This window comes from Choloepus didactylus, chromosome 6 (assembly GCF_015220235.1).
Source record: "Choloepus didactylus isolate mChoDid1 chromosome 6, mChoDid1.pri, whole genome shotgun sequence".
Lineage (NCBI taxonomy): Eukaryota > Metazoa > Chordata > Mammalia > Pilosa > Megalonychidae > Choloepus > Choloepus didactylus.
The window spans coordinates 43,339,900-43,359,415 of NC_051312.1; the positions used below are offsets into that span (position 1 = coordinate 43,339,900).

Consider the following 19,516-nt stretch of genomic DNA (forward strand, 5'->3'; position numbering starts at 1 on the left):
ACAGTGGAAAAAAATAACTCTGCTTCACTTTCCACTACAGAAGCAAAAAGAGTAACCTTGAACTATCATTCCCCCTGCCCTGCCTAAGCACCTCCTCTGGGCTGGAGATGAGAGGGCCAGCCACCGCCTTCACAGGAAGGAATGCTGAGACCTAATACAGATGTGCACAGAGGACATTTGACATGAACAGCCATTATTTACTGAGTGCCCAGTAGATACCAGGCCCCAGGCTGGGCTCCTAACAGACAGTAACTTGCTGAATTCTCACAGCCTGCCTGTGATGCATGCAACATTCAACTGTCCACTGGGACTATCCAGTAACTAGCAGGTTATCTCCACTGAGCAGGCACTCAATAAATGTTTATTAAAGGAAGGAAAGAAAGGAGAGAAGGAGGCAGAGAGGAAACTCATCACACAAGCAGAAAAGCCAGGACACAAACACCCTGCCAAAGCACGCTTTCTGTTTACTAGCACACAACCAGGCTCTTGGCCCTGGCTTGAGGCACTGGCCTCACCTGCTTAGCTGTTAGCTCTGGACCGATTGTAGCTTGTTCAATCACAATTGCCAAGTTTACACGACACTTTTTTTTTCTTTTGAATGCCTGATAATGATAATGACAAACATTTATTGAGCACTTACTTTGTGCCAGGCACTACTACGCTAAGAGCTTTACACAAACTACCTCATTCCTCACCCTCATCCTAAGAAACGGGTCTGACTATAACCCCTATTTTACAGATGAGGAACTGAGGAGCAGAGATATTAAGTCACTTAACCTCTAACAAGGTGGTGGAGTCAGTATTTGAACAAAAGTTGTTTAACCGCCAAATCCTAGCTCTTAACCCCTTAACTAAATCCATTCCCCCTGTCCAATGACAGGCAATCTAGTGGCTCACAGAAGGAGAGGAAAAAGGCAAATACCAACCACAGCTGGATAATGGCATATATTTATTTTATTTAACCCTTAAATTCTAAGTACAGCACAAATATTAAGTTGTTTAAAATCTCATAACACTGTGAAATAGGCTTACAAGGTTGGTACCATAACTATTTCCATTTCAAAGATAAGGAAACTGAGGCACAGAGAATTAGGTAACTTATGCAAGCTCACACAGCAAATGATAGAGCTGGGACTCAAACCCGAGCAATCTGGTTCCTGAGACTATAGACTTAAAATTTAGCCAACACAGAGGTGCCCATTTAAAAGTGAAGCAATCTCTCTCTAAGCAGAATTCGGTAAATAAACTTCATATTCTCCCCTCTACATGGGACATGACTCCCAGGGGTGTAGTCTCCTTGGCAAAGTGGGACATGACTCCCAGGGATGGGCCTGGCACTGGCATTGAGGGACTGACAATGCCTTCTTGACCAAAAGGGGGAAGAGAAGTGAAACAAAGTTTCAGTAGCTAAGAGATTTCATATAGAGTGGAGAGGTCATTTTGGAGTTGACTCTCATGCAAGTTTCAGCTAGATATTGCAGAATACCAGAAAATGCCAAGCCCCAACCAACAGTATTCCTGAAAACCCTAAAGGATACCCTGGGCTCTATCTAAGACTCTATAAAAGTTTTACATATTAAGTTTATTTTTTAGAAACTTTGAGTCTCCAGATGGCATCTATCCCAGATAAGCCCTGAAACCCAGAGGTGCCAGTCTCTCCAAGAACATCCACCAGTTTCATTCCTCTACCCCATAGTGTCAACACCCCTTTTTAGCACAAAGAAGTTAGAATGGTCATTGCCCAGATATCCCTGAAGAATGAGAGAATGATCAAATGAGAGGGACAAGTTGTAACCGAGAAGTTAGGATTTAACAAATGATTATGACTACTAACTCATTAAATAGATATTTCTTTTTAGTTTCTAGTGTATTAAAATAGCCAGAAAGAAATACCTGAATTTATTGAACTGTAATGCAGTAGCCTTGATCTTTGATACTGATTGTATAACTATATAGCCTTCATCTTGTGACCATGTGATTGTAAAAACCTTGCGACTGACTCCCCCTTTATTCAGTGTATTAGTAGATAAGTAATAAAGACAGGGATAAAAAAAGAATATTATGGAAGCCCTTTTCGAATAAATTTGACAACAGATGAAATTTTAAAAATATATTGCATTAAGATATTAAAAAAAAAAAAAAAAGTGAGGCAAGACCAGTGGCTACAAATGATCTTTAAGAGGAAAGCAGAACCATCTGTAGTCTTGGAAGTTAACCTGGACCAGGGAGCTTGAATGACTTAATCACTGTTCAATTTAGATTTCCTGGCTGAATGGGTTCCTGTTTGTCCTTCTGGAAATTAATAGCTGATTGTTTCTTTGCATTCTTGTGGGAGGGGTGGGCCATTCTCCCTGGGCTCAGCTGTTTCTGGAAGACTGAGTGCTCAGCCAGTGCCAGGCAGGTAGGTAGAAGGCGGCAGGCAAAGGAGAACAAACCCCTTTTTAAGCAAGGCTGGCAGAGATGGGTCAACTCCCACTTATTCTGTGGGTCTGGGGGATGGACTCTTTCCTCCTCTCTTTTCAGGAAACCTGCTTTGGGGTCTGTTTACTGCTCTTCTGTACCTCCAACAGAGGGAGCAGAAGGAAGGAAAGGAGGAAAGAAAGGAGTCCAATTATTTGTTGGCAGAAGGGCGAAAGGGCTTCTAAGGAAGCAGTAAGGAGCTGCAACCACAGCATCTGCAGAAATGACATTGAGCTTGTAACTAGGAATCTTGCTGAGCACAAGTCTGTCCCCAGCAACTCTGGAAAGATCTCTGGAAAGATGTGCATTCCGAGAGGGCAGGGAATCCTGTCTATTCTGGCACATGGCAGGTGCTCAACTAATATACGTTCAACAACTTGAATATGAGTTACCAGCACCTCAAAGAATTGGGCTTCACTTTTTTTCTCCGGTCCACAAATGCTCCCCTCCCTTTTCTGCGTTGCTATGATGCTATGATGCTCTGTGAAGTCTCGACCACAGCTTCTTCCCTACCACATTCTCCTCCCGCCCACCCGGCCCTGTGACAGGTCATGCTGAGCTGCCCGTCATTCTGGGAGATGCAGTACTGTATACAAACAGACTGCATGCAAGGTCCATCCTGGCCCCAACACGCACCCTCTGTGTGAACTTGGGCCTGGAGAGACTTGCTCTCTTGCTCCCCATATAAACTTGCACTTCCCTCCAGGGAGCCAGTTCAAGGGATTGCCTGTCCCCCATGCCTCAGGTAGGCTGCTCTAACACTTTGCACAAACTCCCTATACAACCTCTGCCTCAGTACAAGGCAAAGATCAGGGTACTTGTCTGTCTCCATTGACAAATTATGAAATCAATGATGCCATGTTGTCTGTCTTTGAATGGGCAATACCTAGGCAATCCATAGCAGAGGCTCCATAAAACCTAATAAACTAACAAAGGCTCCATAAAAATGTTTATGGAAGAAAGGAGGAAAAGTGGGAATGAAGAAAGGAAAGAGGCATGGAGAGAAGAAGAGAGAGCAGACATAACTGATTATCCTTTTAAAACAATAGGGTTGGTTTGAGAAGTGCTAGAAAAGTGTGGCTTTCCCCAACATGTCCATGCTTCTCGCTCAGTGCCTAAAATGCCCTTCATCAGAGGGTTGTTCCTTGGGTTGTTCCTGAATCTCCTTTCTTTTCCAAGGATAATGTATTACATTATTAACAGCTGAGCACCTTAGCATTCCTTTACGAGATGAATTTTCAAAAGACAGACAAGTGGGAGAAAGGCACTTTGGTGCCAAAAGTGGAAAGGGCCCTGAAAAGGGAAGGGAGAGATCCGTGACCTAAAACAATTTCAATTTCAGTGAGTCAGAGTCATAAGAATGAGAACACACGATCCCATTCCCACCCGGCCCTGCCCTGCCCTGTCCTCCACCCCTCCTTCGCACACACGTTACTTGCAGCAAGTTCTCCTTTCTGGCACTAGCTGGTGTCCCCAGTCTTCATTATGCAAGGCTGGACTCTCTAGTGACCGCTCCACTGCTTTGGTGTCAACCGGATGTCTTTTTTTTTTTTTCCCCCTGTAAAGGTATGTACCCATTTTATTATTACTTGAGCCCTGTGCCTTTGAATTTGGTGAGGGAGAAGACGATCTCTCCTACCAGAATCCCAGAAGCGAAAGGCATGTCAGTGGTAGCCTAGTCCAACTCTCGGCCTTATGCCAGCATCCTCTGGAGGCAGACAGCTTGCTTCCACTTGAACCCTTCAAGGGACAAAGGGCTCATGCCTCTTGAGCAGCCATTCCATTTCTGGAAGCGCTAATTGCTAGATAGCACCCAGCATCAGAGGCTCTGAAACTTGTTCAAAGGAGACCTTTGACAAGTGAACTGTGTTAGATGGCACTGTGGGAAATTCTTAGAAGTTCAAGGGTAATAAAAAGATTGTCTCTTTGCCTCATTTAAAAAATAGACATAGATATGCATACATAAATAAACAGATGTAAGCAAACACATGGTATATTTTTATCACGTGCCCATAATGTTTCTTTTCTTTAATGGAAATAGTAAATACCTGTAGATGAGCGATTCTCAAACTTTTTGGACTTAATACCCTTTTATATACTGAAACATTATTGATGACCCCAAAAAGCTTTTGTTTATGTGAGTTGTATCTTTCACTATTTAACATATTAGAAATTAAAAATGAGAAAAATTTTAAATAATCATTTATTTATTCATTTAAAAATAATAAAAAGTTCATTACATGTTAATATAAATAACATATTATCATGAAGAAAATAGCTATATTTTCTAAAACCAAAGTATATTTAGTGGGAAGAGAAACATTATTTTTCATTTCTACAAATCTCTTTAATATGTAGCTTAAGAGAAAATAGTTGGGTTCTCATATCTACCTTTCTGTTCGATCTGTGCAATAACAATGTCATGCAGCCTCTGGAAAACTCCACTGAATACTTCTGTGAGAATGAGAGTGGAAAAGGCAAATAATGTATTATTATTATAAAATGGTTTTGAGCTTATGTACTCTCTGAAAGGGTCTCAGAGCCCAATGCAAAGTGAAAATGCAGGCCTGTTATTCAAATACCATTAAGAATTCTGATACCATAACAATATGGCATTAAACTAAGCTTCTAAGTGCAGGGCCCTGTGTGACTGACAGGCCATCTGTAGGTAAACCAAATGGTCCTTGGACCTCACTTTGAGAACTGCTGTTGCAGAATATGACCCATGTCTTGAATCAAATGGCTGGCTTAGGACAATCAGCGTATACAAAGGAGATAATATAGAAGTAGAAGTGTGTGCATGTGTGCATGTTGTTTGGGCTGCTGGATTGCCACATATAAATGTTCTTGAGCAAAAATATATATACAACAAGATAAAGACCAAACTTACACAATTATCTTCCAAATCAGGACACTTTTGAGTGTGAAAGGAGGAGCTGTTGGTAATTATGCCAGGACAGCAGATATAAATGGGACACACATGGTCACTCATTTGTAGCACCCCAATTATATATTTGTTCATTGTCTTTCTCCCCAATACAAAAAACAAAACAAAACAAAACAAAAAAAAACCCCACATCCCTAGCTGATGGGTCATACCTCTTGTTTTCCAAAATGACTGCACACCAGTCATCGGATACCCTTCACGGTTTCCTGTTTTGTGTTTTTATTGTGGTTACAGGCTTTGATCAGCAAAGCTGATATCGATAGTGCCCATTTTTCTGTTTGGTGCCTTCCCCATAGAAGGCACTCTCAGCATTTGCTGAGTTGAATTTTACAACTCTGGAGGCTAAGGAAAATCCTACTCATTAAATATCGTTAAGAGTGAGCACTGGCAAAGCAAGCATGCCATTCCATCCTCCTTCCCAAGAACTGGGCACTTAGGGACAGTAGCAATCCCAATAATGGATGAATTTATTTATTCAAAGAATGACATCATTGCAAAGCAACAAGGCAGAAAAATTTCATGACATTCTTGAAACTCAGATTTGTTTATGGCTAATAAAGAGCAAAAGGTTTTTATAGTACTTAGAAATATGCCTTTAGAATCCAAGTAATCAGACTGTTTCAATGCGCATTATACTTTTATAAATGGAACACAGATTCTGTTACAATTCTGGTCAAATCACATCTCTCCAGTGCAGAGGGAAGTGACTGTGAACTTTTTCTCCCTCTAAGATAAACTTTCACAATAAGAATATTAATCCTTCACCCAAAATGGTAGGAACTAATTCTATTAACATGAAGACTTAATACGGCCTCAAGTACCAATGACACCAGGCCTTTATTTCAAATCTGTCCCTTTACAGATGAGGAAACAGAGGCTCAGAGACATGAAGTGACTTATTTGCTCAAGACACACAGATATTTAATAGCATCACTGGGGCTCACACCAATTAGGAGAAGGTTGGACTTTGTGACAGTGTGGGTCCAGATTACTGAAAATCCACCCACTGGTTTATTGGGGGATCATTAATAACATCATCCCCAAATTCAGCAAGAAGTCAAACTTCTTGAGTACCGTCTCTTCCCAGATGTTTGAAACATCTTTCCTCCCTTTTCAGCTACTTATTGCCTCCCCCCGCCCACCCCACAACGGTTTTCCCTTCATTTCAATGTGTATTCATCACCTTTGGTAAGAGAAAAATCTAATCTCCACATGGCCAGCTGCTCCTATTTCTTTCTCACCTGTTACTGCCAAACTCTTGCAAGTGATACAGACATCCGGGGCCTCCTTTTCCTCACCTCCCTCAAGAACCTTAAGCCCTGCCGTCTGGCTGCCATCCCAGCACTTTACAGAAACCACCCACTCAAGGGTCACTGATGTACTTGTTGCTAAATCAAATGGCTTTTACTTGTTTGTAATTCTCCTTGACAACCAATGACCATGCTTCCCTACCAGGGATAGTCATTGTAAAAATACAGAAGCTTTTATTCTTAAAAATAGGTCAGGTGTTAAAAAGCTGTTTGGGGTTCAGTACTTAAAAGCACAGGCACTGGAGCCAGACAACCTGGTTCAAATCTTGCTTCCACAACTGACTAACTGGGTCCCTCAGGCTTCGGTTTCCCTGTGCAGTGGGAACATAACAGTACCTAGCTCACAGAGGTTGTTAAAGTCCATGCTTACAATGCTGTCTGGCACATAGTACATGCTAAAGAAATGTGAGTTGATGTTGTTGATGCTATTTTTATAAATCCAGGGCAGCCAAGTGGCAATCTCCACTTACATATTCACCAAAGAGAAGTGTTAGCTTAATGCTTAGAAGTTTGTTTTTCCGTGCTGCTGACAAGCATTCCTCTCCTGTGCACCTCTGCTTAAAATAGATAAGCCTGGTATTCTTGCAAGTCTTAGGGACTCCCAATTTAATAAGTGAAACCCTGAATCTTGGGACTTGCCCTTAAGAAACTTATTCCTGCAAAGGAGAAACTAAGCGTACTTATAATTATGCCTAAGAGCCACCCCCAAAGAACTTCTTTTGTTGCTCAGATGTGGCCTCTCTCTCTCTTAGCCAAATCTGCAAATTTACTCACTACCCTCCCACCTGTGTGGGACATGACTCCTAAGGGTGTAAGTGTCCCTGGAAATATGGGACATGAGTCCCAGGGATGAGCCTGGCTCTGGCATCATGGGATTAAAAATGCCTTCTTGACCAAAAGGGGGAAAAATGAAACAAAATAAAGTTTCAGTAGCGAAGAGATTTCAAATAGAGTTGAGAGGTCATTCTGGACCTTATTCTTATGCATTATATAGGTGTTCCTTTTTAGTTTCTAGTGTATTAGAATAGCTAGAAGGTAGTACCTGAAGCTGTTGAACTGTGATCCAGTAGACTTGATTCTTGAAGATGACTGTATAACTATATAGCATTTATTGTGTGACCATGTGACTGTGAAAACCTTGTGACTGACACTCCCTTAATCCAGTGTATAGGCAGATGAGTAACAAAATAAAGACAAAAAAATATAAAAGTAATGGGAGGGGATAAGGGGTATGGGATGTTTTGGGTGTTCTTTTTTATATTATTTCTTTATTTTGGAGTAATGAAAATGTTCAAAAACTGATTGTGGCGATGAATACACAACTATATGATGATACTGTGAGACACTGATTGTCTATTTTGGATGGATTATATATTGTATGAATATATCTCAATAAAATTGCATTAAAAAAGAAAAAACAAGAACAAAACAAACAAAATAGATCAGTCTGGGGATCTATTGAGGCAGGTGACAACCCCTTTCCAAGTGGTCTCCATAAGTGTCTGGAGACCCCCCCCCCCACTTCAATCGCCTGAGATTCATTTTAATGAACAGGTTCAAACAGGTCAAACTTGTGGAACATCCACGGCTTGCAACAAACATCTCCCAGCGGCACTTTCTCCAAGCTTAGCCTTTGCATTCTTCAATCCCCAGGCCTCTCCTGAGTTTGCATGAGGCATCTGGGGTTGAACTTGAGATGTGGCCACAAATTTTAGTTTCTCCAATTTGCCCTTCTGCTTTCCCTTGCCTGTGGATGATAAACTGTCCAATACATAAGCACATTTTCCACCCACTATACGATTCCCTCCTTGTTTGCCATAATGGAAGACTTACCGAGGGCCCACTGTGTGACAAGCTTGTTCCTAAGCACTTTATATGCATCACCATCCCCACTGTCCAATGCTTCCCCTCAAATAACACATAGCATTCTGCATTTTCTCACTCTCAATTTTAAAAAAATTACCTCTATTTTTGTTTCCATTATGAGCAAATGTCTTGTTCAACCAGCACGTTCAAAACTCTCACTACTTTAGCGTTTATAGGAAATATTTCCTGTTATAGGAAATAACAGATTCAATAATATTTATGAAACACTTTAAAACCACTCACAAGCACAACTAACAGCCCATAAATAAGGGACCACCAGATGATCAAAGCTAAAAATAACTGCCCCACTGGCTAACTTTTATCTTTCGTGGCAGTTGACATGTTTCTATCTGCGGCATGGCTTTTTTCCTAACTATAAAATAGTATAAAATGAGAGTATAAAGTATAAATTAGGGAAGCTTCTGTAGGTTTATTGAGGGTTTATAAATTCTAGATGCTGTGGAGCTTTACATGCACAATCTTATTTAATCTTAAAAACAGTCACGAGTTGAATATTGTTATTACCTCCATTCTATAGACGAAAAAACTGAGGTTAAGAAAGTAATTGGCCCAAGTCATAGTAAGCCAGGATTCAGACACAAATGCATCTGACTACAAAGTCACTTCCGAGGTTAACTTCTGTGGCATCACATTCTCCTGGGTTTCCACCCACCTCTGTCTATCGATTCTTTGTCTCCTCTGGCTTCTCTCCCTTCTCCCACTCCCCGTGGGTCTTGAAGTCTTAGGAGTGATCATTTTCCCAGCATCACTGATCTTGACTATAAACCCTCTAGAGTCTATCTGATTCAAAGGTCTCCCTAAAGATGTCTGTAGCCTCTGGCACATGGTACATAAAAAATACATATCTGTTTAATGAATGAACACATCACCTTTCTAAAGATTATTTGGGAAATATCAATTATTTCCTTCTCAAAGAGTGATATAAAAGCTTTAACCTTTATGATTCTTGAGGTTTCATTGGCCCAGGCTATACCAGAGCTTATTGTAAGCACACTGATATAAAGTACTGATTCTCAACCAGGAGCAATTTGACAACGTCTGGAGACATTTCTAATTGTCACGACTGTGACAGATGCTACTGGCATCTAGTGGGTAGAGGCCAGGGATGATGCTAAACATCCAGCAGTGTACAGAACAGTCCCCTTCAATGAAGATTAAGAAACGCTGATATTATGGTTTGTTCTTCCTAAAACTGGTGTCCTGGTGGCCAAAGGGGGGTGGGGTGTTTCAAGGATTTATAAGCTAAAGGAAATACCATGCAATGGGTTGGCTTAAACAATGGGAATTTATTGGATCATGGTTTTGAGGCTGGGAGAAGTCCAAAATAAAGGTGTTATCGAGGCGATGCTTTCCCCCAGAAGACTGTGGTGTTCTGGGACTGGCTGCCAATGATCCCTGGTCCTGGGCTTTTCTGTCACTGGCAATGCACATGGCAGCCTGCCCTGTCTTCTTCATTCTCTTCCACGTTCCGTTGACTTTCAGCTTCTGTCTGCTCCCTGTGGCTTTCTCTCTTTCTGTCTGACTTTCATTCTGCCTATAAAGGAATTCATCATTAGGATTAAGACTATCCTCACTCAGCTGGGCCACACCTTAACTGAAGTAACCTCATCAAAAGGTTCTATTTACTATAGGTTCACACCCACAGGAAGGGATTAAGTTTAAGAACATGTTTTTCTGGGGTACATACAGCTCCAAACCATCACAAAGCCCAACTGTATATCCAAGTGCCAAGTACTATAACTCAGGGTTAGCATTGCCATCTTAGCTGATGAAAGAAGTAGGGGAAAATTGGGGATCCACCTTGAGAGTCTAGAGATCTCACACCTCATCCTGACATCTGGTACTAATATGATTTACCACCGTACACAAGTTGTTTAACCTCCCTGGGCTCAACTTTTCATCTGTAAAAGGAGTTTTGGGGTGTGTAAAGGCAGACTGCCATCACCAAAACACTACTGACCCCAGGAGAAAGAATGGCCTTGCTGACATCTTGATTTTGGACTTCCAGCCTTCAAAACAATTTAAAAAAAAATGCTTGTTGTTTACGCCAACCCACTGTGTGGGAATTGTCATAGTAGCCTGGCAAACTAAGACAGGGAGTGAGGTTTTTAGCTCTAAAATTTTCTAGTTTAACAAATTCTGAAGCTTGATTTTTAAATTCTGTTTTGTATGTCCTTCCAATTCCTATCAAATCCCTACTCAAGCTTTATTTTTACTTTTCAACTCCTCCAATTACCATTTCTCTTTCTCTTCCACCACCATCTCTCTCCCACCACACACACACATACACACACACACACACACTTCCTTCATCCAGACCTTTATTATCACCACCTGAATTACAGAACGTAATCCTAATCAACTTCCTTTTCTCCAGGGTTAAATTCTTGAGAGATTGAGAGTTGCAGGAGCTTGGCCTGGATTCTGAGCAGCCCCTAATATGTGACTTAAAGCATGTTTTCTCTCTTTGTCCTTTCTGCACTTTCTCTGGAGAACAGCTAATGCTTCAGAATCCTTCTTCCTGGAAGTCTCCTTGAAGTCAGCAGAATTGCCTCTTCTTTGTTCGAGCACACTCTTGCAGGTTCCATTTTCCTCCTGCAATTTTTGACCACCCCTTCCCTGCAGCTAGAAGGGCAATGCCAACTCTGGATTAGAATTCTTGGCACTCAGCTGAGCAGTAGGGCTTATCAATCCCAGGCTCCCCTCAGATACGAACACATGGGTCTTACAAAAAATAAATCTATATATTCACGTGCTTACAATGTGTTCATGTATCCATGGGCCAATAGGACCCTGGGGACTTTGACAGCAAAAGCTCTTATATTATTCATCAAAATTAAATGATTAATATCTTTCAAATGTCCTAACTTGGGAACAGCAATCCTTGCCAGGAGATAAAACCATTCCTTGTATTTAATACTAAAAGGTCTTCTAAAATGCAGTTTGATCATGTACTTGCTTCTCAGCTCAAAATCCTTCAGTGGTTCTCCATTGCCTAAAGAATAAAGTGCAGACTCTTTGGCCTAACCTGTGGCCTGACCCGGTATGGTACCCACCCATCCTTCCTCTCTAATCCCTCCCTCCTCGTGTGCAGCATGCATCAGCCACCCTGCTAGAGGCCCCCTAAACATGCCTAATGTGTTCTTTTCCTAAGCCTCTGTCCACTCTCTTCCCTCGCCCTCGAATGTCCTTCCCTCTGTATTAGCGTTGTCAAAATCCTACCCATCCCTTGAATTTCACAAACGTAATGTTGAACAAAATAAGCCAGATATAAAATAGTGTGTTTTCTAAGGCTATATTTATATAAAGAGCAAAAACAGGCAATACAAAGTCTATGGAGCTAGAAGTCAGGCCATTGGTTACCTTTGGGAAGGAGAGAGGGGGTCAGGATTGGGAGGGGTAGGAGGAGGGGCTGGTCATGTTCTCTTGTCAACCTGGGTGATGGTTAAACCAAGAGATGACTTCATGATAATTCAGAAATCTATATACACTGATGACTGGGAGACTTTCCTGTGTGTATGTTACGCTTCAGCTAAAAAAAGCAAATTCTATTAAAAAAAAAAAATCTTTAGAAACTCGGCTCAAATGCTCACACCTCCAAAAAGCCTTCCTCAGTGTCTGTTTCCATGCAAAATCATCCATCACTTTTTCTGCTGTGGTTCCTCAGTATGTGTGTTGCATTTGCAAGGTCAGCACTTGCAAGAGGCAGGCAGGCCAGGAGGGAGGGTAAAGCAAGAGGCTGAACGTGTGGGCAAGGTGGAAGCTCTCCTTCCCCCTTCTCAAGATAAACCAGAAATATGGATTTTCATATGCGAAAGCTCTGTTTTAACTGCTTGCTCCTATTTGTTAAAAAGAAGCAGCAGTAAGCAAACACGATGCAGACCAAACATACCTGTCTGTGGGGCACCATCACTTCACAGACCTCCAGTCTGGAAACTTCTTCACCATTTTCCATTACATTTTTATAACACTTTAAAATGGTATTTAATTATAAAATATATGCTCATTACAAAATATTCAGGAAAGTAAAAAGGCAGAAATTAAGACCACCCATAATCCTACCACCCAGCAAAGCCATTGTTAATGTTTAACAAGGATGCCCTTCCAGATATTTTCCTGCGGTCCTTTAAATATTCCTTTTGGCATTGAAATGCATCCAGTCTTTCAGTAAATATTTGCTGCAAACCTTTAATGTGTCAGGCACTGTTCCAGGTGAAAGGAAACATCAGTGAAAAAAATACACAGAAATTCCAGCCCACGTGGAGTCTGTACTCTAGTGGGGAAGATAGACTAGATGCTTAATAAATTATGCGTATGTCAGACTCACTGAAGGTGATTCATGCTATCTAGAAAAATAAAGAAGGGTAAGAGAGATGTACGGTTTCTGGGGTTGGGGAGTGGTTTGTAATTTTAAACAGGGTGATGTGAAGACACTCAGATATCCAGGGAACAAGCATTCCAGGTGAGAACAAGTGCAAAAGGCCCCAAAGGAGTTGCTGGTGCATTACAGGCTGAGTGAGGATGCCAGTAGGGCTGGAGTGAAAGTGAGGAGGAGGACACCTGCAGGAGATGAGGTGGGAGAAGTAAAGGGGACCCGGTCCTGTAGGGCCTCGAGGGCCTCTGTAAGACTTTGACTTTCATTGTAGGGTATGGAGCAAAGTGCCGTGCTCACTCAGGCCGCCATGTCGAGAATGGATTTGTAGGGGGCAAGGATAGAATCAGGGATACCACATGGAAAGCCACTGCCCTAATCCAGACAGAGATGGTGGTGGCTCGGACCAGTGTGGCAGAAGTAGAGGTGGTGAAACGCAGTCAGATTCTAATTATATTTTGCAGAAAGAAAGAACGTGCTTTCCTAATGGAAAGAGATCAAAGATGACTCCAAGATTTCTGGCCTGAGCAGCTGGAAGGATGAGGTTGTAAGTAATGAGATGGGGAGTGTTGAAGGACGAGATTGGAGGGGATGTGGGGGTTGAGTGAGTATCAGGAATTTTTTTTTAGGTATGTTAACTGTGACAAGCAGCCAGATAGTGTTGAGTTCAAATTCGTCAGGTTCATTACCTATCTCCCCTCTGACAAAAGTAAGCTGACTGGGGCCTCTCACCATCCATTTTATTTTAACAAATATTTGCTAATTTTGACATGGCATATTTGCCTAAAAGCGGCCTTGTTGTATGCTTTCTCTCTCCAGTTAGATCAGAAGTTCACTGAGGGTTGTCTCTGTAATTCATCATTGTGTAGTAAGAAGGCAAAAATGATTATTAAAAAATAACTGACCACAGCTATTTCTGCACTGAGAGCACAACTGGGAGACAGTGTGTCCTCTTCCTACAGCAGGGCAGGGGAGAAAAACCTGGCAATGAGCCTTTAGGGATGAAAGGTTCTCCAGCTCAGATAGACTGAGGAAGTAGAAATAAAGCTAAAAGCGCTCTCCTTGATAAAATAAAAATTGCAGTTTGTTCCTTTGAGCCTGAGCGACAGGCATGTTGGAAAGGTCCAGGACTCAAGTAAGGGAAGAGAAGAAAATAAGGAGTTATTTGGAGTAAGGGCAGGCCCAGGCCCAGCCAGCTCAGGCAGAGATGCCCAGGATGTGATGGTCGTTCAAATTAACACCAGGCATGGTTCTAAGAGCTTCACCAATATGAACTCATTTCATCTCCACAACAGCTCTGTAGGTTGGCACTATTATAATCTCCATTTTAAAGATGAGGGCACTGAGACACAGAGAAGTTAAGCAACTTGCTGGACATCACACACCTAGTAGGAGGCACAACTGGGATTTGAACCCACAGAGACTGGCTTGAAGATCTGTGCTTTTAACCCTTTGCTATACTGTAGTTCAGTGCATTTGCTTTGTGATGCAATTCTTTCTGTTATCCCAGAGAAATCTGGGAAGGCAAGAGAGAATTAAATTTACCCTTTGGGCTAAGCGGTACACAAAGCCAAAAGTTGCCCCAACATCAATGAGGATGGGGTTAGAGGTGATGGAGAAAAAACAGATGGCAGGAGTTCAGAGCCAGAGATGGTGTTGAGATCTCTCCTTTGTGAAATCCTCTGTGGGGATGGGCAGATCTCAGTACTCTTCCTGATTGTTAAAGGAAAGAGAGAATCCTGAAAGTTGGAGGCTAAATTAGGGGTGCCCCAGTTACATTTGGACCACCCCATGATACCTTGTGTAGAGTTGGGTTCAAAAATATGCTGAGCTAAAGCCTCATTTCCTTGTCATCAGGGAGAGGGGAGAGGAAGCCCCGTCCCAGGCAGTAGGGCTGCAGGGGGGAAGGTGTGTTTGTGGGTGGGTGGGGGGCTCATTGTCCCCGCTCACCAAAGAGGGGGCATCGCAGGATTCCGGAGGAAGATTAAGGCTCTTTGCCTTCCTTCCCCTGAACAATTGACCAGAAGGAAGCCGGGACACCTTGGCCCCTGGACTTCCCCCCAGGAAACTCCTTTTACGGCCTCCTGTTTCCCGTCCCTCACTGGCCCTGGTTTAGTTCCAGGTAAGTTATGCAGCCTGTTTGCTAAACAGGCGCCTGAAAGGGGTGAATGCAATCTCATACAGATCAATTTTTTTTTAACTTAATTGCTCTTAGCAATAACAGTTTAAAACTCTGAGGTGTTTTACTTCATATTTACTCTGAACCAACCGTGCATCTGATACTCTGCTTGGCACTGAGACAGGAGGAAAGAACCAGCCTCTTGGTACATTTGGGCTATCTTGAGCTAATTCATTACTTTCCTGAGCTCCATTTCTCATCAGTAAAGTGCAAACATTGATATCTTCTATTTGAAGGCATCTATCCCCATACCTGGCACACAGCAATCTCTTTGAATTTAGCACCTATGATTAATAGTTTTTAATTATTCTGTTATTAATACCTATTCACTTGAAAAGACTAAGACAAAGTCCTAACTCTCTAAGATTTTAGTTTCAACTGTGGCTGTGACACAAACACGTAAAATGATTCATTTATGTTGCAAGGGAATACCGTGTATAAGTACCAGCCCAATTGGGTAAGGTGGATAGCAAATGCCCCAGAAGTTCCAAGAAGGGAGACATATCAGTGTGGGCAGGAAATCCCCATGGAAGAGGCCAGGCTGGAGTTGTTGGGAGCAGCAGCTGGATTTTGAAGACAAGGCAGGGCACTCCAGCTTAAGTATCATGCCACCTGCTTTTTACTCTGCAAGTGCATATCCAGGGAATTTTTCACACATCATCTGTCCTATTAAGTAGGGACAATAGGTACGATGAACTCTTGTTTTACAGATGAGGAAACTGAGACCCGGAGGAAGGCATGAAGCCAAGCCAGGATCAGCTTGGTTTTGTCAAAGAGCTGTAAGGCTAAGGGGATAGGTCTTTCCTGGGCAGCTACAGGAGTAAACTAAGAGAATTATCCGGCAGCCGTTGTACTAACCACCACAATAGTAATAACCACGACAACAGCAAATTATTTACATTTACCTAGCACTTATTTTGTGCCAGGCAACACGGAAAATGCTAAATGTGTATTGACTCATTTGATTCTCATGATATCCCTGTGAAACAGATGTTATTACTGTTCTTTTTAACATCATCTCCATTTTACAGAAGAGAAATGGAGGCTTGGAGAGGTTCGGAAACTTTCACCAAGATTACTGGACTCTGAGCTGGAAACTCAGGTCTGTCTATTCCCAAAGCTCGGGCTCTCAGCTGAGGGTGGGAACTGCCTCCTGAGTCCTGCAGAAACCACCTTTCTGGAGTGCTTTAGAAAGAGAGCCACCTAAGGATGGTTAGCCTGGTCTCATCCTCTACCAAACCCCTGGGAGCTGGGCTTTCCTTTGCATGAAGAGAGATGACGGATCGCGGTGGTTCAGGACTCAGACACTGGAGCTCCCCAGTTAAGCGAGGGCAGTTTCCTCACCCCCTGTTCCCGGTTCTCTCTCCTTCAGACTCAGCGTGCTCTGCTCCTCCCGACAGGCTTTAGGCCTCTCGCCTTCCCAGCCCCATCTTCAGCAATAGTCTGGTTGGCCTCTGTCTGCCTCAGAACCCAGCATCCAGAAATCAAGAGAGCTCCAGACATGGTTTGACTGGCACCAAGAACGTGGGACTGTCCCTTCTATTAATCAGAAAATCATGCTTTCGTTACCATCATCTCAAGCTGCATTAGGCTTTTACCAACTGCTGGTTTCTCTGGAGCTTGTGGTCAGCTAAAACCCCCTTAAATCAAGCCACAACTTTCACACTCCACAGACAAAGTCACGCCTAGACAGCTGGGAATTCCCAGTGCTTAATTATGTCATTTTAAGATTTTGAAAAAGAAATCACTAAGGCAATATGTATGTTCCATCTTAAAGCAAATGAAACAGAAAAGGTGAATAATCTCCCTGCTTTCCATCCCATCCTTTCTCTCCCCAAGGTAACCAATATTAACAGTTTGGAGTCTATCCTTTAAAAATACATATGCAAATTTTAAGGGTTCTTTTCTTTTCACAGGGCTCAGCAAACTATAGCCTGTGGGCTAAATCTGGCCCACCTTTTGCTTTTATAAATAAAGTTTTATTGGAGCACAGCCACATGTATTAGTTTATATTTTGTCTATGGCTGGTTTTGTACTACAAAGGCAGAGTTGAATAGTTGTGACAGGGACCTTGTGACACACAAAGTCTAAAATATTTACTTCTTGGCTTCTTAGGCAAAAGTTTGCCCACCTTTATTCTATGGACTATACTCCAACCTGGATTTTCACTTAAGAAAATATCATGTTTACTCTTTAGATCACTATATATAGATCTAGCAGTCTTTTTATAAGCTCCATAATATTTCATAATATGGACCAGTCACAGTTTATTCTATGATTTCACTATTGATGGACACTGTGGTTGTTTCCAGGTTTCTACTACTATGGAAATGTTGTAGTAAACATCTATTTTTTAAAATCTTTTAGAAGAAACTTGATATAAAGAAGAGATCCACAGGCCATCAAGAGAAACACAGCCCTGATCTCAAACCTGATGCTCCCAACGTGCCAGTAAGCCTCTTCAAGCAGCAACTGGACCCAACCCTGGGTATTGCTGGGCTCCTGAGAGAGGAGTCTTAAACTTTCAGAAAAAAAAGTGTATGTCTCCGAGTGGAAATTGTGTCTTGATAGACTCATCTGGATGCTTCTCAGCTTTCTGCAGTGCTCAGAGCTTTTCCAAGCCCTGAGCATCTGGTGTCTGTCTCCTGCCTCACCTACACATCACCCCCCAGGTCTTAGGCTGGGGCACCCACCACTGTACCTGGGCAGGGTTTTCTGCCACTGACAGTGTAAGAGGTGCCTCTGAAACAGGGAAGAAGGAGTCGGGCTATGGGGAGAGGATGCTTTTGATCTTAGCAACGGAGGGAATATATACAGATCACTCCTTCCTAAACTTTTGGGTAGCAAAGACCCCCGAAAACTATCAACCTTCTCTCCAGAAAAATGTGTCCATTTTCAATATAAATTCTGCTTGAATTTGGAGCATGCACAGACCTCCTGAAGATGTTATCCACACTGCACAATCCTTAAGTCGATAACCCCGACTTCAGGTGACTCGCAATCATGTCTTTACTGAGTGAGAATCCCTGCCCCTTGTCATTACTTTGAGACACAGCACATTTCTCTGTGATTCATTAACACTTCCCTCCCTCTCATCATTGACCTTGCCCCGCTGTTCCAAAGGTCTTCCTCAGGCTGACAGTCACATGCCTCCTTTTTCCTCCCGCTATTCTGTTTGGGGAGATAAACTTGCTTTCTAGCCCTCAGACCACCTTTCCATGGGCCCGGAATGCCAGTCAATCCCATCGGCCCACACCATGCTTCCTGCGGCTGCTCTCCTCCTGACCTGGGTCCCCATCCTTCAGTGGAAGCCCAGAGTGGAAAGACCCTTTCCTTTCTAGCCCTTTGCCATCTGAAACAGTCTTCCGGAACATTCCCGAAAGTTGTAAATCTTTCAGGCAAACTAGATTCTCCTCTCTGACCCTTGCCTGTAAACTGGATGACTTTGTTGTTGCTTAATTTTAACAAAGCAAGTTTGGCAAAGATGCTGCAAAAATTCCAAATTCCATGGCCAAGGAGGATGTCCGGTGGCGCCCCCTACTGGTTGGAGGAGTAGCACTAAATAAACACCCTGCTGGTCAGTCTATTCCTGCTAAAAATGCTTACTAGTTTTAATTTATTGTGACTTTTTAAGCTCAGTGTTGGGAAGCAATTATGGTCTGTTATTTACAAAGGCAGAGTACACTGTGGCCTATTTTAGGCCTCATAATGTCCATTAAACAGTTCTTACCCTCTGATCCACAATTTCCTTTCCCAGAATCTGCCCTGAAGAAATAAGAAGCGTAAATAAGAGATTACTTTCAGAAATGACCATCTTGTTATCACTTTTAGAAGCAAGCAATTAGAAAGAAGATAAATGTCCAACAACAGAGGATATGATAGAGCCATAAGGTGGAATTATTATGTTCACCTTAAAATTGATGTTAACGAAGAATTTTTAATGCTTTGAAACTTTAATGATCTGAAGAAATATTTATAATATGTTGGTAAGGTAAGCAGGACATAAACCCATAAGTACTGTACAGTCTCAGCATGGAAATGTGTGGAATTAATACACCAAAGCATAATATGGTTTACTCTGGGGTAGTAGATATAGAATACTTCATATATTCATATATCTTTACAATTTTCCTGTAATTAAAAATTTTTTCCTTTTTTTTTAAAAATCAAGAAAAACAATTATAAAAGTCACTTTTGATTGGTAGAAAGATTCTAAATTTATATCTTGACTTTGCATCTTTGGACAAGTGACTTTGCCTCCCCAGACCTCAGATTCCCCAACAGTAAATGGAGGTAATAATAGTGCTAAATCACACAGTTATTGTGAGCATATTTGAGATAAATTCTGTGGCTGCAAACAG

The 19,516-nt window shown here is 42.1% G+C and overlaps 1 protein-coding gene across 3 annotated transcripts in view; it reads right to left on the reverse strand.

The window, feature by feature from the left end:
* The window catches only part of PRR5L (proline rich 5 like), a 171,489-nt gene that overhangs the window by 102,276 nt on the left and 49,697 nt on the right, over positions 1 to 19,516 (reverse strand). For 2 of the 3 annotated variants that reach the window (XM_037840125.1, XM_037840126.1), the window contains exon 2: positions 4,852 to 4,914. The exons of the other annotated variant lie outside the window; for it this stretch is intronic. In XM_037840125.1, the coding sequence (XP_037696053.1) occupies positions 4,852 to 4,884 (33 nt within the window). In that variant the 5' untranslated portion in view covers positions 4,885 to 4,914. The remainder of the gene's footprint in view (positions 1 to 4,851; positions 4,915 to 19,516) is intronic. 3 annotated transcript variants of the gene reach the window in all.